The sequence below is a fragment of the Eschrichtius robustus genome, chromosome 17, assembly GCF_028021215.1.
Source record: "Eschrichtius robustus isolate mEscRob2 chromosome 17, mEscRob2.pri, whole genome shotgun sequence".
NCBI lineage: Eukaryota > Metazoa > Chordata > Mammalia > Artiodactyla > Eschrichtiidae > Eschrichtius > Eschrichtius robustus.
Genome location: NC_090840.1, coordinates 15,865,192 through 15,890,181, shown reverse-complemented (window position 1 = coordinate 15,890,181; position 24,990 = coordinate 15,865,192). Strand labels below are relative to the sequence as shown.

Here is a 24,990-nt window from a genome sequence, read left to right as displayed (position 1 = left end):
AAGCCCACACGCAGCAACGAAGACCCAACACAGCCCTAAATAAATAAATAAATAAATAAATAAATAAATAAATAAATAAATAAATAAATAAATAAATAAATAAAATTTTTATTTTAAAAAGTGGGATTGGTGAAAGCTTTTTTTTTTTTTGGCTTCACCACATAGCATGTGGGATCTCAGTTCCCTGACCAGGGATTGAACTCACACCTCCTGCATTGGAAGTGCAGTGTCTTAACCACTGGACCACCAGGTAAGTCCCCATAGTGAAAGCTTATTATGTGCAACAGACCCCAGTGCTACACAGCCAGCCAACCACCACCCCAAAAAAGAGACTGAAGTTTATTCTTGGAGGTGAAAGGCAGAAAAAAATTAAGCAAAAGTCAGAACAGTAGACCTCCATTCCCCTTTCCTCACCTGTCCCCAGAACAGTAGCTTCCAAATAGATGAATGCCAGGCAGAAGATTGGAAATTTCCTCTCGAGAGAAAGAGAATGATCTAGAGAAAAAACCTGCACAAGCCCTGCTCACAAGACCCTAATCTCGTCAGAGACCTCACTTTGAACCATTGTTATAAAACCCCTCATCAAATCCTCCCAGGTTGGGGGGAAAAAAAAGAAAAGAAAAAGAAAAAGAAAAGAAAAAACCTGCATATACAATTATATGTGGGTTCTCCAACACAATGGCCATATCTCCCCACAATTTGACAAATCCTCCCATACACTCACCCACATATACAGTTTCCAATCAGTATCTCTTAATATAAACAGAAATCAAACATCAGAAATGATGGAGCAAAATAAGCAAAACTACAGAAAAAAGTCAATGTAGAGGAAATTTTTTTTTAATTATTAGTATCTTTAGAGAGATAAAGGAAAGTATTATAATTTATAAAATAAGAAAGATTACTATGAAAAGTAACTGTGAAAAAGTCTTGGAAAATAAAAATATATAACCAAAATAAATAGAACGGTTGGAAAACAAAGTTGAGAAAGTTCTTGGAAAACAACAACAAAGATGGAAAATAGAAGAAAAAAGACAGAAGACTTTAAAAGGAAACCAGGAGGTACAAAATCAAAGTAATAGGGGTCCAGAAAAAAAAGGACTGAAAATAGGCAGAAATTATCAAAGAAGAAATACACGAAGATTTCCCAGAACTGAAGGACATGAGCCTTTCCATTGAAAGGGTCTACTTAGTGCTCAACAGTGTAAAAAAAGATAAGAAAATCCATACCAAGTCATACCATTTCAAAATTTCAGAACATCAGAAGTAAAGAGAAGCCCTTAGAAGCTTCCAGGCTATGGGTGTGGTGGTAGGATTGGGGGTTAGAATCACTTAGAAGGGAGCATGAATCAAAATGGCACTGGCTTTTTAAATGTAACAAGGGGTTTTAGGACATAATGCCTTCAACTATCTGAGGGAAAAATTATTTGTGTCCTAGAGGTTTATAACCAACCGAATTATCAGTCACGTGTGCAGGTAAGGACTCAAAACGTGTATCTGCCATGCACCTCTCTTTAGGGAACTGCTGGATAGTGCACTCCAGAGAAACAAGAAAAAGGAAGGCCCACAGGTGCAACAGAAAATCCAATACAGAAAATTGTCAAGAGTGAGTTCTAAGGGAATTCCCTGGTGGTCCAGTGATGAGGACTTCACACTTTCACTGCCAAGGGCCCAGGTTCAATCCCTGGTTGGGGAACTAAGATCCCACAAGCTGCACAGCGTGGCCAAAAACAAAAAAAGTGAGTTCTAAGACGAAGGGGTCTCCAAAGCCTGCTCCATATTGGAGGAAGAGGAAGAGGAGGCTTCAGAGAGCGATCTCCGGGGCGGGGGGAATGAAACATTATCTGGGATGGTTGAGGCTTTGGGGGAGAAAAACTGCTGGTAGTCAGACAACAACTCTAGCTGAGCAATTGAAACGACAATCAGTTAATAGAAAACTATACTGGTGGCAGAGGGGGGAAATGAGGCAATTATTGATTCCAAAAAATAAGAATGATGCTAGGAAAGAAATAAGTATGAAATACTATCTGACTCTTCAATTTTACATAGGCAATAACGTAAACGCTGATTAAAAATTGCGTTACAGGATAATGCAGGAAAGGAAATGTGAGGTCGAGAATGCTAAATCGTCACCTGTGATGATAGAATGTCAATTCTATTACCCATTTCTTCCTTTTAGTGAGACCAACATCTATTCTAATGGCATATGATGCAGCCCATGCTTTTAACATTTTCCCAAGGGTTGAAGAAAATTTTTCACTGAAAGAAGCTCTCTGGTTTTATACCACAGAAGTGTTCCCAGCCTACTTTGTGGAAGCAGATTAATCCTGCTTCTTTCCCCTGCTTCAGTTTTCAAAAATGGTGAACATGCTGGCCACAAGTGGTGTATCTCAAGATTTTATATCTAAACCTGAAACTCTAAGGAATATTGTTAACCATCCATTCTCGTGGTACAGAAATATGGCCTTGAACCACTTCCATCACTATCAAGTGGGGTACTTATTACAAATAAGCAAATTTCTGGTCCCTAACCAGATTTACTGCATCAGAATTCCTGAAAAGGACCAAGGAATATCATTTTTCCCGTTGACCCAGATAGTTCTTTATTCACACGAACAGAATTATAATTTAGTATTATGTTGTTGGTTTTTATTTTATCAAAGGTCAGTGTGAGATCCACACATATAAAATCTCTACCTGTTTTTTTTGTAATGCTATTGAGGGCATTGTGTATTTTATTATTCAGTGTTCTTCAGTGCTCATGGAACGAAATCTCTTTCAGATTTCAGAGCTAGAAAAAAAGTTTTTCTCTCCTATGAACCGGTCTATTTCCTTTATGAGACTAGGGCTTGTCAAATTTGACTATTAGAATCACCTGGGGAACTGTGAAAACATGCACGGCTTCCCAGACCCCAAGCCAGACACACTCACCAGAATCTCCAGGTTAGGGAGGATCCATGTGATACTGATAATTCACCATGTTTCATACACTCTGCATCGGACAAACATCTAGTTAATTCAACATGTTCACATTTTGCCTTGACTTCCCGGAAGCTAGTCTTATATAGCAATTTTTCTTCGAATTCAATTTTTAATATAATCATTGTCCTTTTCTTCCCCCATTTTATTACTTGTCTTATTTAGTATGTTTTTAAAGAATTTCAACTTCAGAGGAAATAACTTCTAATAATACTGTCCTTTGGACCAGCACATTCCTTGCAATAGCATTTAAGCCTAAAATAAATCCGTTATTAGGATTAAAGAGTGAAAGAATGTTGTGAGCTTTTAAAAGTTTCATCATCCAGAGTTTATGGAGGCTTCGTGGGAAATTACTGTTAGAAAAGTACTCTGAAAACCACTGTTATTAAATGCTATATATATAATTAAGATCCTGACCCCCTGTATAGTCTCTTCGCTATGGGCACCCCCAAGACTAAATTCGCTGCTCTTTCTTTTTATTCACCACCTCAAAGAGCTAATCCATTTTAGTCGTGTTAACCATCATCACCAAATGTATACTTGAGCTTGAATCTTTTGCTATCTGCAGGAACTCTTCACGTAGCTGTCTCCCAAAGTCCAGACATCAATGTGAAGAAACCCAGTATATCTAAAACTGAACTCTTCTGCTTACGCCACAATCTCATATTCCTGATTACCTCTCCTTCCCAACTCACCATTTGGGTAAATAGCGTCACCATTCCCCCATGTCCCCAGCTGAATCTGTCCTTGGTCACTCCTATTTATTTCAAGCCCCACACCATTTAGCAAGGCAATATTTATGCTATAGTTTGAGGATGTAGATGCGATCTGAAGACCAGAGGAAATGCTGGTGGGTGTGAGAGATGCCCAGGAGTGATAAACTGCCTAGGAAATGAAAGGGGCTTGCTTCACAGGGATGAAACCTATCGTTTCTCTCACATAGTCTCAGGGATTTATCCCCTTTCTCTTTTCTTCCCTGGCCTAGCGCTCATTTCCTGAGTTAAAATAAACTACTACTAATTGATTTCCCAGTATGTGGCTTATTCCTGTTTCCATTCATCATGGTGGTGGTGGTGATGCTTTAGTAATATTATTTGTCCAATCAATTCCTCATCTATAGAAAAAGAATGATAATGGTACCTAACTCAATGAGTTGTTGTATTAAATGTTCTTTGTGTTTATCACAGTGCTTGGCACCCAATAAATATTAGTCGCTATTATTTTGTTGTTAACAGAACACATTCACATATTCTCTTATAATTATTTCACTTGGACTTAACACCAATTAAGCTCCATAAAGCACCATATTTACTTTTTAGTAAAATCTTACCATAACTTTTAAAAATTCACATTCTTCATCTTGGGAGTTAACATTTAATAGTTGTAAAATCTTAAACAACTTATTTTACCGAGCCTCTGCTTCCTTATTTGAAGTAGGGAAAACGTTATGTTCCTGGTTGATATGAGATTAAAATTAATAATGTATATAGCAACAGTGTTTGGGGGACTGCGAAGAACTGTACACATTTTAACTGTTTTCACTTGTGCTGTAAGCTTTGTCTTTGAGCACAAGGGCTGATGCAAACAAGGAAACAGCTCCAAAGAATCCTTGGCCACCACCCCAAGACCTTGGTTCTACTAGGCACTGAGCCATACACCATTTTTCTGATGGCTACAAGACATCATGTCAGATCCACCAGTCACAAATTCCCTGAGGTATAAGACCTTCTAATTTCAGAAGCAGTTGAGCAAAGCATTTTGCACAGAATGATGCTCTCATCATTTCATTCTCCTCAGGTGAAAGTGATTTACTGGGTGGCCTCCCTGGCAGAGGCAAGTCTCCAGTTACTTTGCGAAGCATACCCCCAATCTGCTGCTGCTGTGTCCTCATGTACCAATCTCCCCAGGAACCGCTTACCTACCACCATTTTCCTGTCTGTTCATGAGAACTAAGACCCTCTTGCAGGTGAAACAAATTCAAAGTAAGACCACTCCTCTATCTGTGTCTGCTGAGTTTATTTCAGAAATCCATCCTACTACACATCTTCAGAGTCATTGGCTGTTGCCTGAAATACGAGTCATCTATTCTATCCCATCCATCTACTCTTCTCATTCACTCATGGTCATACTACTGTTGGATTTTTCTCCCCTGATCCAGCCACCTCCTGCTGTTCCTCTACCTTTAGAACCTTCCCACCATGTGCCCTGGGACACCTATGTTGGTTCACGTTCTTATTTGCCCAACACCCCTTCCTCTGCACCTTCTAATAATAGACACACTTACCCTACCCATGGGAAATGCATGTGACCAAGATAGGCCGCGTGACCCAGAAATGATCATACAACCAAGCCAGCTTGTCTAGGTCTTCCTTTGGGATTGTTCTGATAAAACTTGCAAGTGACAATGTTCTCTGCCATGTAAGTAAAGTCCATTGACTATAGGGAAAAATGAAGCCAACCTGAAACAAAAGACAGAAAAAAAGATACACTGAGAGAGAGTTCTGATGAGGTCAAGTACCTGGTGCTAGCTCCCAAGATCCACAGAGCGTCCCAGTTCCCCAAAGCTTTTCTCTTGAATCTGCTGAATCTTGTGAATCCTCTTTTCAGTCCCTTGCAACTAGGAGAGTTATAATAAGATAATCCACTCCAGTATAAAGAAACTCCCTACATCCTCCAACCCTGCACCAAGCATTCCCTTGACCAGTTGCTTAAACTGTACCCTAGCCCTCCCCTCAAACCACCAAGCCTCTTTAGTGGGGCTGACGGTCTCCTCCTGTCCAAACCCCTCCAGGGCCACCCTGTTCCTGTGGCCATCTTTCCCTCCACCCTTGTGGCTGTCACTCCCCTCTCATTCCTTCAAAACAGGATTGTGGCTCACAGTCTTCCTGGCACTGCCCTTCCTGATCTCATCACAGCGGGGAAGAACCTCCACTCAGGTCCATGACTGCTTTGTCTCTGCTGACCTTGCCTTGTCCCTCCTTCGTTTCCGTGTGAAAAGAGGTGTCTCCTCCTATGTAAAGTTAATCCTCTACCTATGTTCTGGAGGATCCAAACCTTCAAGACCTCAGTCCATCAATTTTCCCACCTCTCCCCATCTCCCCAGTGTCTTCAACCTCTTCCTCTTTTCCCTTTTCTCGTATCTAAACATGATCAACTGTCACATCATTCAACAGCAAACACAAAACCTACCTTAACTCCCTGATTCTTCTTTAGTGACCTACCCTGCTCTCTCCTCCCCTTTGAAGCTAAACTTCTTGAAATCACTTACACTTCCTGTTTCCATTTTTACACTTTGCATTCACCACTTTCTGAAACTGATCTCTCATCTATCAGAGAAGCATTAACTCAGGCCCTTGGTGTGCTAAACAAAGTGAGACTAAATAAAGTGAACTAAGTTATAGTTTAAATAAGGATAGACACTCCATCTTGGGTTCCTTAAGCTTCTAGAGGTCAGAAGGTCACAGTCCTGCCCTTATGGGGACCCAAGAGTGATCTGGCTGGGTCACAGCCTTTTCATTACCAGTTGGCTCTCCCTCCAAGGGTGACGTATCCTCTCTTGCCCATCTTTCCTAAGAGTAACAACACTGCATTATAAATTTGGCTTATAGTTTCCATAGCAGTAAAATTTATACTCAAGAAAATTATATCATTTCCAACTATTAAAGCAATGATTTCGCTTCCATAGAAATACAATTTCTTCCTCACAAGACGAGTACAATTTTATATTCTTAAAATTTACTATAAATAATTTAACAATAGCATGTAAACAGATAAATGACCTGTTTTTTTTTTTTTAATGGGCTTTGTGTTTTCATCAGAGCAGGAGCCAGTCTCTTCAATGGATTAGGTTGAGAATCATTGCTGTCTGGAAGTTCAGGGTCATCCTGATAAGTGAAGCTCCTGGAGCCCTATTTATACTGAAACAGAATGGGTTTGTCAGACAAACAGGTTGCCAGCCCTGGGACTTTGGGCAAATTACTTAACCTCTCTGAGCCTCAGTTTCCCCATTTTTAAATTAGAATAACAACTATTCATAGGGTTTCTGTGAAAACTAAATGATGTAACTTATGTGAAAGCAAAATATCAATACCTGGAACACAGTAGTCATACAACAAATATTAGTTTCTTCTTTTCCATTCTTTTGTCCCCTAGGAGCTGTTGAAATCCAACAGTCCCATTTTAGTTCTTCCTTTTGTTAGGCACATGCTTGTTGTACTTACTTTCGCATCATCTCAGAACTGTTTTTTTCCTTCTTATATGTATCTTGTGCGACCAACTAGAGATAACCTCTTTGAGGGCAAAGATTGTCTCTCCGTTTCTTTTATATTTCTCATACTTACAGCAACCCTATGCCACAGATTTTCCTGGATAGACCCAAATTCAAACAATCTGCTTTTTGTCCTTTTTTAAATTATTAAAAATATCCTGAGAATCCCAACATTTCGGGATCCAAGCTACATTTGCGGAAACATCACTTACCCACAGGACAGTGTCTGTACACATAGGAGCCAGCACCACGCTGGACACACAATAATAGCCTCCAGAGCTGGACACACCTGAGCAATCAGTCTGCTTAAGAGAGACCTCCAGAGCCCTGAGGGCCTCCTTAGACCACTTTCCCCACCACCATGACCCACCTTCAGAGGATTTAATGGCAGTCCTCCCTCCCTACAAGCTTCTGAAGCAGCCCATCCTAAAAAGGAAGCTAAGATTAGAATTGATTCCCCACTTTCCCTAAAAGACCATCTGGATAGTTGCCCCATGCGGCAGGACCCTTCCCACCTTAGTCCCCTTGGAGGCGAACCTCCAGGTCATCCACCATCACCACATTCTCTCCCCCTCGTGGCTCTTCGTCCCCTGATTTGACTTAAGCTAACCTCCCCCCACCCTTCCACTGCATCCCCTAGAACCCCATTTGTGTCATCAGCCAAGCCCTCCACAGCCTCCACCCTTTTCTGCATACTTCACCCTCTTGCACAGAAACCTGGGGCAGCTCTCAGTGGAAACTGAAACCTGCTTCCCCCGGAGCCTCAAGAGGCCGCCGCTCTCCCTCCCACCCCAGCACGCCGCAGAGCCGAGGGGAGGAGTGGGTGCGCCCGTGCCCCTCCCTGCTGCCGACAGACAGCTCTCCCCCCTCGCTCAGAAACCCGCGCTCTTCTGGAAGCCCATGCCCTCCAACTACACCACCCACTCACTACCCACGGCCCCGCGACCATCAGCCCCTCACCAGGCGCCTGAATCCTCTTCATCCTCTTCACTCGTGCCAGATGTCAGCGCCCGCCCCCTTCCCCTTCTGTTCCCTGAGTCCCTCCTGGCGACAGACCATCCATAAAGCGTGTGGAGGGCACTCTCCCCTCCTGCTGCCTCGACTCCTCGCTTCCGACGTGCGCCCTCCCTCCATCACGCCCTTCCCGTCTCATTGCCAAGGACCGCACGACCTCAGGACTCATCCCCAGCACTCCACCCTCTGGGGTGGAAGACAGCAAGAAGACAACTTCATCTGGCCATTCTTAACCTATCCACAAACTCTGCTCTCCTCTGGTTACTGTGGGAACCCCATCCCTGTTACGGTGGGTGCCTCTACTTGTACACAAGATGCCATCACCTCTTACAGACCTGCAGGTATCTCCTGCAGAAGAAACTTCTTGCTCTAATGGGTCATTCTCTCTGCGTGCAAACATAAAATAGGTCATATCCATGGGGAAGGACGGGTTGGGAGTTTGGGATTAGTGGACACAAAGTATTATATACAGAATGGATAAAGAACAAGGTCCTACTGTATAGCACAGGGAACTATATTCAATATCCTGTGATAAACCATAATGGAAAAGAATATGAAAAAGAATGCATGTATGTGTAACTGAATCACTTGGCCGTACAGCAGAAATTAACACAACATTGTAAATCAGTTATACTTCAATAAAATTTTAAAAAATGGATCATATCCAAAAAGAAAACAAAAACTTTCCCTAGACCCTTCAGCCCCTCTCTAACTACTTGCCCATTTCTGTCTCATCTTATAGGAAAAACTCCTCAAATGAGTTGCTTATACTCATGCCTCCATGTTGCCACCTCCCACTCTCTCGAAGCCCACTCCAATCAGCTATTTATTCCTATCAATCATTCCGAAGAAAACACTCTCTTGAAGGTCACCAATGATCTTCCTAATAAGTTAGGGTCCTAGCAGGAACAAATGGCACATTCAAAGTGGGTAATTTGAGGAAATTTTCACAAAAGCACTCTTCAGAAGTACGGGCAGAGCGTAAGGAAACCACAAGGGATACTGGCTGTAACCATGGAGTGATTCAAGGGGCCAGAGGAAGGAGCAGGTAACTGAGCCTGAGAGAGAGCTGTGGGAGAGGACCTCCTGGCAAAAGCTGTGACTTTCTCTGGAAGATGGCAAGAGTGCAGGGCGGGAGCCCCCAGCCCCTGACTAAGCAGAACAGTACTACAAGGACCCACCATTTCTGCCCAGTGTGCTGGAGCGCCCCGCTGGGCTGGCAGAGATGTTCTCAGGCTGCACCTCAGCCTGAGGTCTTCCTGCCGGGTCCTCCCTCCTTCCTTTCACAGGTGTCAGACAGGTATCGCGGTCTGCAGGCTTTCCCTACCGACTCCTCTCCCATTTATTTTTCACAAATTTTATTGACGACGAATCCCTTACAATTCTAACTTTGTCTTGGCATCTACTTCCTGGATAACCCACACTGCCACAAACTCACATCCTCTGTCTTGCCAAATCCAATGGTCATCCCAAGTCCTACAGCTGTCCAGAGTATGGTAGGTTTCATGCAACTGAAAGAACACCAGTGGAGGTATTTTCTCACAAAAAAGTGAAAAATAATTAAATTTTAAGGTTTGAAAGAGTCCATTTCAGTTTAAAAACTGACTTTAGTGGAACAATTAATTTTCAAATGACCTAGACTATTTCCATGTCACCCTTCACCAAACAAGTCTTGAAAATACCCATCACATTGGTAATGACTTGTTTATTGTCTTCCATTCCAGGTATATGAGTTTCAAGAACAAAAACTAAGTCTTTCTTTGGGGAATAATAAAAATGTTCTAAAGTTAGATTATGGTGGTGGTTGCCCAATTTTGTAAATATACTAAAAATAATCAAATTTTACTCTTGAAATAGGTGAACTACGTGATATAAATTATATCTCAAAGCTATTTTTAAAAATGCAATTGAATCATTAGAGATGGCCACAGAAGTCAGTAAAGGTTTCAGCGAAGTCACCTGTGAATGAGATTTGAAGGAACAGTAGGCATGTGCTGGGTAGATGAGGGGAGAGGAGAAAACATCCCAGACAGAAGCAGCAGCAAGCACAAAGCCAGGGAGAGCGTGGGAAGAGAGCAGACTATCATGTGTATAGAGTGGGAAGCCAGTAGTGCTGGTACTAAGAGATTGGGGCCTATAGAGGCAGGGTTTGAGCATGTCTGGGTAGGCAGAAGCCAAACCGTAAAGCACTAGTTAGTCATGCTAGCTTCCCATAAAGGAAAAGGGAAACCACCAAAAAAATTTGAAAAATTTTGTTAGAAGCATCATTCTAATATGAAATTGTAAGGTGATTTGGAGGTAGGTAAAACTAGTAATTGTTTGATCAGAAAGTAGGAAAATAACAATAGCTAACATTTGGGACCTCCCTGGTAGTCCAGCAGTTAGGACTCCTTGCTTCCACTGCAGGGGCACGGGCTCAATCCCTGGTCAGGGAACTAAGATCCCGCAAGCCGTGTGGCCAAAAAGAAAACATAATAACAATAATAGCTAACATTTATACCTAACTCTCTACTAAGCACTTTCCTTGAATCATCGCATTTAATTGCTAAAGTAGGCTACAGGTACTACAATTATCTCCTTTTTATTGATGATATGGTTTGCTCCCTCACCTCTTCAAGTCTTCAGGCAAATGCAATTTCCCACACTTTCCCTATTCCCCTTGCTTTATTTTTCTCCAGGACCCTCATCTCAATTTAAGACATGTTTCACTTTTTAATCTTGTGTGAAGATCCTCTTCCCATACTAAAATGAAAGCCCATAAGAATAGGTTCAATTGTACTTTTCCTTCAGTTCTGTATCTCCAGTACTTAGCATATGGTAGCTGCCCAATAAATAGTTTTTTGAATACATGAATACATAAATAAGTGAAGAAATCGAATCTCATGGGGGTAAGTAACCATGATCATACAGATAATGAGTGACAGAATTCTGACTTAAAAACCCATGTTCTTAAACCACTAAGGGATTCACCAGACTTGTAATATTGTAGGCGAGCGGCGAGTCCCCTCCTGAGGGTGCAGCAGGGGGAAAGGGAAGGGGGGACTGAATGGCCTTGGGTTTGTTTGGTAATAGTTTGGATATGGAAGGATGCTGAAGGGATCAGTCCAGGATGACTCTGGTTTCTAGATTTGGCAAATGGGTAAACAGTGGTACAATTCATCTGGAGAAAGAATACAAGGAGTCTTGGTTTGGGCAGAAATATGGAAGAGGAAGACATGTCTAATCCACAGACCTTTAAAAATCATCTCCCTAGATTACCAAGAAGTGTTGTTAATAATAAATATGAAGCCAGTAAACCCAAACTTATGAACTTACTTCAGTCGCATGCCCGTTGAGGGATGGGTAGGTGAGACCAAATAGGAATTGTTCTTTTTTGAAAACTAGCTCAAGGCTACAAAGAACAGGAAACAAGTCCTCAGGCGTGTTTAAAATAACTCTGAAGTTAACTTTTAAGGCAGCTGCTAAAATCGAAGAACGCCACTACCTTTATGTAGTTAAGCTGTACTCATACGTTTAGATTATTTTGCTGGTGGCAGTGGCTTTCAAGAAGTGACAATCAATGTGGAACCAGGCACTGACACCCAAGGCCAGGGTGGCACAGAGGGCGGAAAGCACGCTTGCACCCGTGCACGCCGTAGCACGTGGCCGCCCTGTGACCGAGGCGCGGACTCAGCCTGTTAAGTAAGCGCAGGAAGCTCGCGCCTCAAACGACTCCCAACCCTCGCCCTGGCGCGGAGCAGGAGAGGCGCCGCTCAGGTTTCTTACACTCGCCCGGCCCCGGGCGGACGGCCTCCTCTCCCTAGGCGGCGCTGTGGGCTCGCAGGGGCGGCCGCGGCACAAGAGAGCGCCGTCTCCCCCGTGCGCATGCTCGCCTCCTCTGTGGGCTTGCCTTTTTTTTTTTTTTTTTTCCGGGCGGCCCCGGCGTCTGCGTACTGGCTGTGGGATGGGAAGTGAAGCCCCAGCGAGCTGCAGCGGCGGGGCTGTGAGGAGCAGCCAGGGGGAGGCGGCGGCGGCGGCGAGTCGGTGAGCAGCTGGGAAGAGCGGAGCCGGGGCGGAGCACCTGCAGGCACGGGCGGCGGCTTCACCATGGCGATTCGCAAGAAGAGCACCAAGAGCCCCCCGGTCCTGAGCCACGAATTCGTCCTGCAGAATCACGCGGACATCGTCTCCTGTGTGGCGATGGTCTTCTTGCTGGGGCTCATGTTCGAGGTGAGCCCTGCCCGCGCCCCAATCGCCCGCCCGCCGTCCTCTCCCCGGGCCCCGGCTGCCAGCTCAGCCCCTCGGCCCGGGACCGCGGGGGATCCCGGAGGGGGTGGGGGGGAGGTGCCGGCCGCCCGGTCCGGAGGAGCGGGCCTGCCCCGCCCCGCGCCGAGCCGGCCTGGGGCTGCGGAGCCCCGGGAGCCTGGCCGCCGTGCGCCCGCAGGGGCCGGGGTCGCCGCATCGCCCCCTCGGCCGCCGCGCACGCCGCCCTCCTGCCGCCGCCGCCCCCTCCCGCCGGCCGCGCCGCGCAGTTCCTGGTTCCCGCGAAGGGTTACGTGGCAGCCGGCGAGGGGCCGGCGGTCGGCGGGGGCGGCCCCTGCACGCCGAGCTGGCTGCGGGCGGTGGGCGGGCTGGGCAATGGCCGGCGCGCCCGGCTGGCCAGGCCGCGGGGGCCGGAGAGCGCCCGGTGCCGGCGGCGGGAGCCGCGGCGGCACCGAGTCTGGGGTGAAACCGACGGAGCCCGGCGTCCGCTGCCCACTGGAAGGGCGGTGGCCGCGGGGCAGCGAGTGATCTCCGCGGGGTCGGCTCTCCAAGTCGTACCCACCCGATTGTTTTAACTCCTGTCTCCCAAGCTGGTATTGTTACCAGTGATCGAACTTTTTGCCCCGGCGCTTGCTCTTTCCTTAAGGAAACAAGGTCTGATACAGAAATCGGGGTTCTGTAGTGCCGAGGCGTCGGATAATTTTCTTTTTGTTTCTTGAAATAGGAGAGGATGGAAATGTCAGGAGTGTGTAAATTCTCTTCCCACGTAGCGAGTATTGTGATGACTTACTTAACAGCTGTTGAATGTGGGTAATAAACTTTGCAAGGTGAACGTGTAACATCCTACGGCTTCCTTTCCCTCGCTCCCCAGTACACACGCCCATTCCTTATCTTCTTTCCCTTTTTAATCTTTCTCTGTAGCTCCTGTGCCCCACCAAATACACTAATTATTTTACTTATTTATTGTCTCCCTGCTCCTGGAATGTAACCTCAGTGAGGGCAGAAATTTTGGGTGTTTCCTAATCTATTTCCAACGCCTAAATTTAGGAGATGCTTACAAAATATTTGCTTAATGAGTGACATTAAGAATTCTTGAGAAAAACTGGTGTAATGAGACTGCCAGTGACCGAAAGATGAATAAATAGTTTAAATGGAGCCCATGTGGGTTTTTTAAATGTTATGATTAGGTAACTTAATATTTTAATAATTTTTTGCTTCTCTTCAAATGGGTTTTTCTGGATCTAGATACAGGTTTTTTGATTCTTGATAGTGTCATTTACGTCCACTTAGTCCACTGCTAAGGAGGTAGTAGGTATCCTGAAAGGGAGGGTAGAAGGGAACTAACATATGTCACATCGTTCGATTTAGGCTGGGCCTGTGCTACTTACCTACTGAATGACCCAAGGCTAAGCCTCAGTTTTTCTGCTCTGTATAAGGAAATAACATCACCTGTGCTGTTCTCCCAGCCATTGTTTGCAGAGATCAGATGATATGGTGAGAAGGCATCTCACGGTTTATACAGCACTACATGAATGTATACGATATTAGAAATGCAAATGCTAAACATTTGTACTCTGTTTCTGAATTTTATACTTGTATATACTTTCTGCTTTGGTGTTAGAAGTAATACTTTTGTGTGTACTATGTACTGAACAGTTCCGTAAAGCTTGCCATAACCCATCTGCACGTGGTAAGAATCCCTGTCTTTAAAGATATAATTTAGGAGTAATATTACCTGCAAGGTGTATTTGCAATGCGTTGAATGAAATGGAATATAAATCAGAAGTGCTGACACTTAGAAATGTTATAACGTTGCTTTTATGTAAAATATTTCATGTTCTCTTACCACATTTCTAGAGAAGTTCACCACTTATACCTTGCCTCACACGTCAGTGATTTTTTAACAGTGAGTGGATTTTCACCTTTACATCTGTAAAATTTATCAATTTAAATAGACACAACAAAGATCTAAATAGAAGTTTTTAAAGTCAGTTCAAAAAAGAATGTTGAAGTAGTAGACAGAAGGAAGTTTGTGCAGGTTGTACTACATTTTTCTTACCATATGTTAAAGTGTTAGGAGTTGAAAGCATGTTATCTACCTATGGGAAAAAATTCACTGGATTAGTTTTGCTACTTGACTTTTAAAGTAATTGCTGTGGGACTTGCCTGGTGGCGCAGTGGTTAAGAATCCGCCTGCCAATGCAGGGGACACGGGTTCAAGCCCTGGTCCAGGAAGATCCCCCAGGTCGCAGAGCAGCTGAGCCCGCAAGCCACAACTACTGAGCCCATGTGCCACAACTACTGAAGCCAGCGCGCCTAGAGCCCGTGCTCCAAAACGCAAGAGAAGCCACTGCAATGAGAAGCCTGTGTGCAGCAATGAAAACCCAACACAGCCAATAATTTTAAAATAATTAATTAATTTAAAAATAATAATAAAGTAATTGCTGAATCTCAACGTTAACGTAGTTATAGAATGACAGTATTTGTGCTAGAATAATAGAGAAGTTAATGTTTTTGCAACAGAACTGTTCAGTCTTTTGTGTAAATATATTGAGGAAATGTCAGAGGATTTATGGTGAAATTGACAAAGCAATAACAGATACTGTATTACTAGCCAAAATGAAGAATCAATATAGACGCTGAAGCTAAAGGGAGTTAGGGCTCTACTGCTTGCTAACTGGGTGGCCTAGGGCATGTCATATAACTTCTTAGAACTTGTTTCTTTTTCTGTAAAATAGGGCTCATCAGATTACTCTGAGAATTAAACTAAGTTTTATAATGGCTAGTTCAAAGTGTGGCTTACGGGAGGCATACCATAAATGGTAGCTCATTATTCCTTAGGTATTTATCAAAGTCAAAAAACAGAAGACAGCATTTTTATGTGAGAAAATTCTAACAGTTAGCATCTAAAGAGATTATATATACTGATAAGGTTGATAAAGCAATAGTTTGTTTGGGAGATATGGAAGAGTTTAATTTCCAGAGAAGCTTGTGTTATCAAAAATTGCTGTGAATTTTGAAATCATGTGTTTAGTACAGACAGTTTCTGTCCACCTACTGTGCATCATGGTCTATAACTAATGACTTCATATTGGAGTTAGGAAAATTTAACAGTTGAAAGATGTAAAGATACTTGGGAAACTTTCTGAAAGTGAGGATATAGAAGAGGAGTTAGGGGTTTCCACGAGGAATATTTCCTTCCGGGAGGGATTTACTTTTCAGAGACTCAGGAGTCCAGGTTGTTTGTGCCATGCCAGGTTTGGGGGACCTTTACAATTTCAACTATGTAGAACAGTCTTGGGGGTTTGTTTTATTTTTAAGGATGGCTTATCTTAATGCCAACATTTTCTTTCCTCCTTTTTTTTAAGAACTTAATTTTGTATAAGCTGGTGAGAAAGTGGGATTTGATATTCAGAAATTGCCTTTATCTTTGAGACACCTGGTCAATGTAGTAGTCACACTTCCCTCTGACAAGTGCAAAACAGTTAACATCTCTGTATGACAAGAAAAGATACCTAGCCCCAGCTGGTGACCACTAAAGAAATATTATGATATTCATGATACTCTATACAATGCAGAATTAAATAATTCATTAGAGTCGTGGTAACCTGTTTAAGATGTATCTGAATAAGTCTCATATTTTTCTTATAAATGGAGAGCAGTGCTTTAAATGTCCAAAATTGTCATAAACTCATTTTTAATTTTGAGTGCATTGTATATTTCTGTAGCATATTATATTCCAAGCTAACTTGTCTTACTATTGATGAACTGTAATTATTAGTTTAACTAAAGCAGTGCTGGCCATGGTATGAGGCTTAGGACTCCTAGAAATGGCTAAGAGCATGATTACTGGTTTAATTTTTCTTCTTTTTAAAAAATTTTTCTATAAACATTTTTTAGGGTGTGTAGTTTGTATTTTTCCTCTTCTTATTCTGCTTACTGTCACACGCTAAGCTAGCTGGAAGCCAGATTTTAATTTTCTTTGGAAGCCTAACATTAAAGGATAATCTAATTTTTGTTGCTTTGGGAATTTGATATTAAATTTATCTTTGAAGAATTTCACTTGTCATTTGTAAAAAAAAACTTTAAAAGTTTTTTTAGCTATGGTAGTGGTAACCTCATATTCTAAATTAGAAACAGCGATGTGGAGTGTGTGTGCATTTATATATGAAATCTAAACAAAGATATTAAAACATAAAATTTAGTAATCAGTCAACTTTATTAAAAAGAATCACGTGAAAGCAGTGTTACCCTGGAAACTCATGTCATTGTTCTGCTCTCACGCATCCGTGTGAATGACCCAAAATGTAATACAGAAAAGCCTTACTTGCCTTTTCTAGGGAAGTGATCTTTATGTATCTACCCAGTGAAACAACTCCCTGTGGTGGCCATACCCTGACTTTATCTCACAAGCCTGCCATATTTCCAGATCCTGACTTCCAGAATAGCAGAACTCAGCTGCAACCTGCATGCTGTTCATCTCCCCGCTTCTACTGCTCGTATGCCAGCTCTCCCCCTAGTCCAGGCTTTTATGGGGCCTGGTTCCCTTTCCTTTTCTCCAGTGTATTAGGCCCTTGTTGCTTTGCTTTTCTTCCTGTAGACTTTAACTACTGTCCACACTCCCCCCCAGGCCCTCAGCTCCCTTTCCCTCTTGGTCTTTCTCCTTACTTGGCCTGCACGTATCCCACCGTGGATCCAGCCTGCCGTCTGCCTTTTCCGTGCCTCCGCATTTGTGGATTGCTCAGTGTTGTCAGAGAAAGTCATGCACTCTTGCTGATAGATAATATTACAAGTCAAGGGTTTCTGACCTCAGACAAAAGTAATACCCAGGGATCTTTTTACTTTTCCCTGGCCAGCTCCTTTCCCTAAAGGAACTATAAAAATACTCATTGTTTGAGCCCCCAACTATGCTTAACAGATGACATTGGTTTTCCCCCGCCACAGGGAATTTCTTCAGTTTCTTGCCTTTTATTGAACTTACCTATCTCATCATTTTTACCTTCTGCCTGCCTGATCTAAGAGGAAAACTGCTCAAGATCAACCTTTAGCTCTATCCTTATATTTCATCCCTACCAGATCTTTCCATCCATTATGCCCTTACATGTGAAATTCTCCCTGTTCCCTGGTGCCTTTGCTGACTGCCCCCACACCAGCTCAGTGCCTCCCATCACGAAACGACATAAATCTTGACCTGGCATCTGTCGCTGGGAACCCCTTTGTTCCCCTTGTGCTCTGCGCTCCACTGTGAGGTGGCTTTTGCTTTCACTTCTTCATTGGAATCACTCAAGCTGCGACCACTGATGACTTCTTAAATCGTCCGGTCCGCTGCACTCTTTCCTGACACATCTCTATTGAAACTTTGACTTTATTAACCACACCTTTTTGAAATGTTTCCCCTTTGGCTTTTGGGGCATCTAGCTCTCTTCCTTCTCTCTCTGCCTCTCCTCTCTGATCATTTCTTATTTTGCCACCAGCCTTTTTCTCTGCCCTCTCCGTGGTTCTGATGTTGTCCTGCTTCTCATCGAATCCTGTACACTCTCTGTAGAGGATTTATATACTTTCACAGCCTCGACTATGTACCATGTACTGTCTGTAAACAGAGACTTCCAAATCCTTAAGCCCCGGTCTCCTTGCAGAGCTCCAGACGTGGGCCTTACCTACCTGTTGGTCTTGCCACCTGCATATCTCATAGAAATCTAAGTTTATATAAAGCGCAATTTCTTCTTTCCCTCAGACCTGCGGTTCCTCCTGTATATTCCACATTTTTATTAGTAGTATTACTTTTCACCCAGTTGTTGCAGCATCAGTACATAATCTGATTCTATCCTGCTAACCAAGCCTTATTCTGCCTCAAAAGTTCCGCCTCTACCCACTACTACTGCCTTCGTTCAGGCCTTATTACTTTTCACAGGGTCTCTTGCAAAACTCGTACTTGACTTGCATCCTTACTCCAATTTATATTTTATCTAATATTTGTTCAGTAATATTGAACAATCGCCTGATAAGTGCCACCCTCCATGCTGGGCTCTAAGCATATAGTGATGAGCAGAAACAGACGTGCTCCCAGCTCTTATGGAGACTACCGTCTGTCTGATGGGTGAGACAGCAGTGATTAATACAATCACGCCAAGAGTATACGTTTTGTAAGAAAGGAACACGGGTCTCTGAGGTAATCTAACAAAGGAAATGACCTATCCTAAGAGACGGGGAAGGCTTCCTTGAAAGGGTGTAGTTGACCTGAGATCCGAAGTGGAGAGGTTTTCCAGCAGTGTTTTAGATAACACTGCGGGTGCACGGAGCTATGGTGGGAGGAGTGCAGGAGGCAAGGGATGGGGCAGAAGTAGCCAGACGGGGGCTGGAGAAGCAGGGGCCAGACCGTGGAGTTTGTTCTTATCCTGGAGAGAATGGGAATCGGTGAAGGACCTCTGGGGCGCGGGTGGAGGGAGGATGGGTGTGGGGAGTGGCGTTAACATGATCAGGAGGGGGTACTGATTGTGGGGTGGAGCGTGGGTCCGAGGGGGCTTGAGAGGCCAGCACTGTGCCCCGGTCAGCGATCTTTCTGAAAAGCACGAATAACTTCCCCCTCCCCAAAACTGTCTGGTCAGGCTAAAATAAAATCTAAACTGCTAAGCTCAGCAAACTAGGTCCTTTCTAGCACTTGGTAACTTTTCTAGGCCTTTCTACCCCTTCCTGATGTGTGCCCATGCCTGACCTCCTGTTTACCGCTCCTTGGCCTTTGCGCTTCTGTTTCTCCCATATGCTGCCCTCTCGGTCCCACTGCGTGAGCCTAGGGAACTTTTCTTTTCCAACAGGAGACAGCTTTCTGCACCACATCGCCTGCGAAGCCTTTCCAGAACATGCCTCATCCCTCACCCCAGGAAGAAAGCAAAAACAAAAAAAATGCTTTGGTTGTTTATCCTGAGTTCACATTGGCATTGATTCTGTGGTATTATAGCAATTTGTTTACCTGTCTTCCAGACTGGACTAAGTTGCTAGCCATCAGGATTATATCATTCCTTTGTTATCCTTTCTTGTCTAGCACAGTGCCTGGTGCCTATAAATATTGAGTAAGCGTTCCATTTTTCTGTTCTGACCACTTTGCTTTTGCTAGTAGTCAGGTCAGTTAAATATTTATCGACAATGTAACTATGCCAGGTGTGTGGGAGATTAACACACACACCACAGATCCTACCTTTGATCTACCTTTTGTCATGGTAACTGTGCTTCCTTTTCTTTCATTAATTTACATTTAAAATTTTTCTTGATGGAAATTTTGTGTTCATTGTACAGGTCTAGAGTAGAGAAACATTATTTGTCCAAACACTGTTTACTGGAACTGCAGTATCTCTTTTGAATTCTTAAAGTTAGGAGTGAATTACACAATCCCATCTAAACTGCAGACTACACTGCTGAATTATGTTAACTTTCAAGCTCAACTCCTTGGTGATCGGGAAGCCCAGTCGTGCCTGTCAGGGTGCAGCTGGAACTAGGGTGCCCTTGGTTCTTAGATGTGGGGACAGAACTTGGAATGTTTTTCCCCCCGATTTACTGTTTGGGGGAGGGTCACAAATTGACTTGATCTTCTTTTTTTTTCTTTCTAGATAACAGCAAAAGCTTCTATAATTTTTGTTACTCTTCAGTACAATGTTACCCTCCCTGCAACAGGTAGGTAGTTTTCTTTTGGAATTTTCTGGTTAAGTAAAAGAGTTCAGTAGGACAGACTTGGAAATTTCCATAAACACTAGGTTCTTCATTATTTTCACAGATCTCCTTCGTGATTAGACTGAATATTATTTTGATGATTTTGTAATGCAGAATCTGATGTTTTTGGTTGACTTCACCCTATGTATTGTATGAAAATCAGTTTTTATGTGTTTAATGTTTATTGTGTATTTTTGTAAATGGGCTTAAAATTCCAATGAAGAACTTTTTTTTTTTTTTGCCTTCTCTTCCCTCTGATCTTTTCATAAGAAAATCCTAAGAATAGACATTTTACATTTGTCTGAAGTGTCATTGTTCAGTCAAGGTTTCTAAAGGCCCAATGTTCAGGTTCAGTTTTTCTGACTTGTATGGGTTCTATTTTGGACCTGTAATAACAACCCTCTTAAGCCCATTTTATTTTCACTTTTTGGTTGTGCTCTACCATCCTATCAGTTATTTGATTAGAGAGAATGTCAATAAGCATCTGGTAATAACATCCAAACTACGCTTTTAGGTTTTATTTCGAAAAGTTTTTCTGAATGATGCTATGTGAAAATCAAGTTGTTATTGGAAGTTGATTGTAGTTGAATACAGTAATATAATTAACTAGCATGGGTGAGGAGTAGGGTATTCAGTTAACAAAATATTACCATATTCAGGTGGTAAACTTGCCCAGAGCCCCGAGTCTCTCCATTTAGAATGTAAGATCAATTATACAACATGGAGTTGGGTTTTCGTTCAGTTATATCATTTTGTAAATATTTGATGTAGTAACTTAGATATCACAGTACTCAGAACCACAAAGTTGTTTTGAAATTTGAGTATGCCAGAAAAAAACAAAGCTCTTTTATCAATTCACAAGTATTCGATTAAGTCTTGTTCTGAAAAAATCTTAGCACTTTTAAAGATTGAAAACAATTGTAGCAGTTGCCTCTGTCTCTCCTGCTTAGAATTCAAAACTAAATCAAATCAAAGTTGAGTCAGCTTTTCCAGCAGAATCATAAATGTGGTGTCTAGTTTGAAAGTAGAGCTAGAAAGCTGAAAGTTTCAAAAGTTCTTTGAAAAGACAGGCAAATGGGCTAAGTATAACTTTTAATACAACCTAAGTATAATCTAACCCCTATCCCTGGGGTAATATCAGTTTTACAGTCCCCAAGGATCTCAGTGTGGCCTCCCCTTCCCTGTTCTCTGGTCTTTAATGGCTGTAACTAACATGTGTCAAGTCTTTGTAAATAATTTCTGAAGTTTTAGACTTCTAGATAGTCTCCTCAGTTTTCATTGTTCCTAAGACTGAAGGTGTCCAAAAGCAAATTACCATGATGTTTCTGTAAACTTATTTATTAGGTTAGTCTTCTCTTGTTTGTTTCCGTAACTATGTTGTACTTAAGTGCTGTTTTTATAATCTTATGTATATTTTTGTGTATGTGTGTCCTGTCCTTTTTGACCTTCAGAAGAACAAGCTACTGAATCAGCGTTCCTTTATTACTATGGTATCAAAGATTTGGCTACAGTTTTCTTCTACATGCTAGTGGCGATAATTATTCATGCCATAATTCAAGAATATGTGTTGGATGTAAGTATGCAATCTTAGAAATCTATACTTTGTAAAATACTAGCTCTCCATACTATGATAGTCATATTAAATATATTTTATAATCTTAATTATTAACGATTGTTTTTATTTTTAGAAAATTAACAGGCGAATGCACTTTTCCAAAACGAAACACAGCAAGTTTAATGAATCTGGTCAGCTGAGTGCATTCTACCTATTTTCTTGTGTTTGGGGCACATTCATTCTCATATCTGTAAGTATGTACTGTGCTGAAATTCTTAACCTCTCAAAGTATTTAATTATATACCCAGAACAGAAATTGATGTCCTATTTTTAATGCTCATAAGCAAACCCTGAACCTTAGAAAAATTCCTCGTCTCTTGTTCTTCTTATCTAAGATCAGGAGTTCTGCTGTTGAACTAGTATAGATCAAGTTTCATCAGTAAGCCTCTCTTCTGGTTAGTTTTTATACAGCAAAAATTGCCAACTATGTTTAATGTTTCAGAAAGCCTTACTCATTTTTAGTCGATCTGAGTGTTGTCTTCATATCTTGTAGTCATTTGCAGGTATCTCTGTAGTAGCAAAAAGGGTAAGTTATCAGTGATCCTTTCACTGGGTTACATGAGTTGTAGTGTTTCCAGTCATTTCGTTCTTTAAACACAGTCCAGGTATTTTCTGAGCAAATTAAAATATTGATTAACTTTTTATTAAGGCTATCTAAACCTTTAAGTGTACCATTCTAACTAATGAGGGGGAAGAGAGTATCTAATATTAGTAATATCAGTCCTTTAAGTTTATATGAACCCCAGAGTTTACATATTTTTAAGTTTGTCAGGACACAGTATTTTTTTTTTAATCGCTATGTTAGAGATGAATAAATAGGTAAAGAGAATTTTCCAGGGTATGACACTTATGGTTGGAGATAGACTAAAACTCAGCCTTTCAGTCCAGTGCTTGTTGCTTTGTAAACTGCTGCTTTAATGATACTTTATAGATACATTAAAGTTCAGCTTAAAATCTTTCTTATACATTAAAAACATTTTTTATTGTTGATGTACAAAAGTTCTATCTTATACATTTTTTAAAAAACGTATAAGTGTTGAACTTCCGTGGGAAAATATTAAGGATAAGTTGCTTCAGGTTTTTTTTTTATATATACATATGCAGTAATTCTCACTAAATAGATCTGGTTATCTAAGAAAAAGACATGGTTACTATGTGGACATAATCCTGTAAAACTTGGCAACACCTTGCTCGTCTGTCTCCTGTCAGGCACCACCTCTTTCTGAACCGTTTCCTTGATTATCCAGGACAGAATTCATCCCTCCAGTGGCTGTTGTAACTCTGTTATGCGCCATCACTGTTTTTTGGTTGTGTTATATTTGTTTGCATACGTGTCTTTTTTACTCTACTGGATTGAAAGAATTTCGAAAGCCAGGAATTATGTCTTATTTGACTTCAAGTCACTCATATTGATTTTCACTTCACTAAAGTAAGCAGTTGGACTGAATGGAAAATAACTGAAACATCTAAAAGGTTGGACTTCAGTGGAACTTGAGGTGGAGAGATGTAAATGTGCAAGGAATGAAAATACTGTCTTATTTTCTAAGACGTTTCCATGCTCATTAGGCTAATTTTTGTATCTTCTCTCTTAGGAAAACTATATCTCAGACCCAACTATCTTGTGGAGAGCTTATCCCCATAACCTGATGACGTAAGTCATTTTCAGCAGGTTTTTCTTAGTTAAGGACCATGGTCATGTCACTTTTAAGCAGGATTTGTTCTTGTTATTCTCTTTAGGACCTTAGGGAAATTCAAACAATAGATATGTCTTTGGCAGTCTCACTGCCGTAAGGACAAAAAATTCCTGTGTGCTTTTTTCATGTATATAATCTTGCCGGCATGTTTGTTACCTTGAGAAGACTGATTTTAACAGTAATTCTAATTTAGTCCTCTGTCTTCCCTTTCTTTTCCCTAACGCTTCTCCTCATCACTGCTCCGTCTTCTACATACTTTTGCTCCTTTTCTTTGCCCCAGTCTCTTTTCACTCCTTCCATTTCTTACTCTCTTACACTAAAAGCCTGAGGGTAGGGACTGTTTCTTTTTTATTTTTCTGGCCCCCAGGGTTTCTGTACAGTGCTGTAAGAAGCTCAGGGGTTGCAAAGTCAGCCAGCTAAGTTATTCATTCTTCAAGCCCAGCTCTAGAACATCTATTCCATATTTTCCTTGCTCCTTTAGCCTATATTGGCTTCTGCTTTCCTGAATTTGTCATTTTGGTGTGCAGTATTTTCTGTTTATCTATACATTGTCTTGGCTGTTCTGTATTTGTCTCATTTATGTAAGTCTTAAATTGTGCCCGTGCCCACCAAGGCTATATGTGCCTTGACAGCAAGAAAAACTGTCTCTTTTTATATCCTTTGCTGTGCCAGGCTGTAGGTGCTTATCAGGTAGAAAGTAGTCAATAAATGTGTTGTGATGTGAGGATTGGTGAAAAAGTATGAAGGGAATATAACATGACCCTGCAATATTACCATGCTCTGCTGAGCCATTCTAACTTTTAAAAATTGTTAATTCAATGCACTTGTGTAAACTGGCGATATAAACATCATGTTTATGTGGAACTGTATCTTCTCCCCCTCCCCACCCCCCTGGAGTTATTCAGATTCGCTTTGTGTTTTCTGCTTTAGACCTCTGGAGGAGAGGGGGAGGGAGAACAGAGAGAAAGCGGAAGATCTGGAGGGGTGTGATGTGAGGAGGAGACTGGATTCTAGACTGAATATGATACGTCTCCTGGGGAGTCCGTCAGTGCCTTATTTATTCTTCTCTGGAATCCTGGTTTGCCTCCATTTATTGGGGGCTCTCAGTGTCTCAACCTGGTAGAGTTACCATATTTCCCTAAGAAAAAATCCAGGGATTGTTTGAAATTGGGATTATCCCGGTTTCAGGTGCTGGTTAATCTGTGTGCCTTCTCTTTTCTATCCATCTTGTTTGCTCTTCCCACTTCCCTTTTGACGAAACCTTACCGATCTGTGATTTGATTCCCTTAGAGTCATGGTCCGTTATGTTTTCAGTAGCTGACAGGCATACTCTTCAGTATTAAGTAACTAATAGACAAGGGGCTCTGTTTCCTCGCAGCTCGCTTGCATGTTCACAGTGTTCTGTAGATCATGTCTCTGCTTCTGCTGTTTAATCCAGAGGAGCTGACTGATGCTGGGGGACCGGGGGGCCGGGGGAA

The 24,990-nt window shown here is 42.1% G+C and overlaps 1 protein-coding gene across 1 annotated transcript in view; it reads left to right on the top strand.

Annotated features, from left to right (window-relative positions):
• Positions 1–12,175: 12,175 nt before the first annotated feature.
• TRAM1 (translocation associated membrane protein 1) overlaps positions 12,176–24,990 on the top strand; it is a 28,615-nt gene continuing 15,800 nt past the window's right edge. Inside the window, exons 1-5 of the mRNA XM_068525793.1 lie at positions 12,176–12,469; positions 20,104–20,167; positions 21,655–21,776; positions 21,892–22,008; positions 23,411–23,469. Coding sequence (XP_068381894.1) covers positions 12,347–12,469; positions 20,104–20,167; positions 21,655–21,776; positions 21,892–22,008; positions 23,411–23,469 — 485 coding nt within the window. The 5' untranslated portion in view covers positions 12,176–12,346. The remainder of the gene's footprint in view (positions 12,470–20,103; positions 20,168–21,654; positions 21,777–21,891; positions 22,009–23,410; positions 23,470–24,990) is intronic.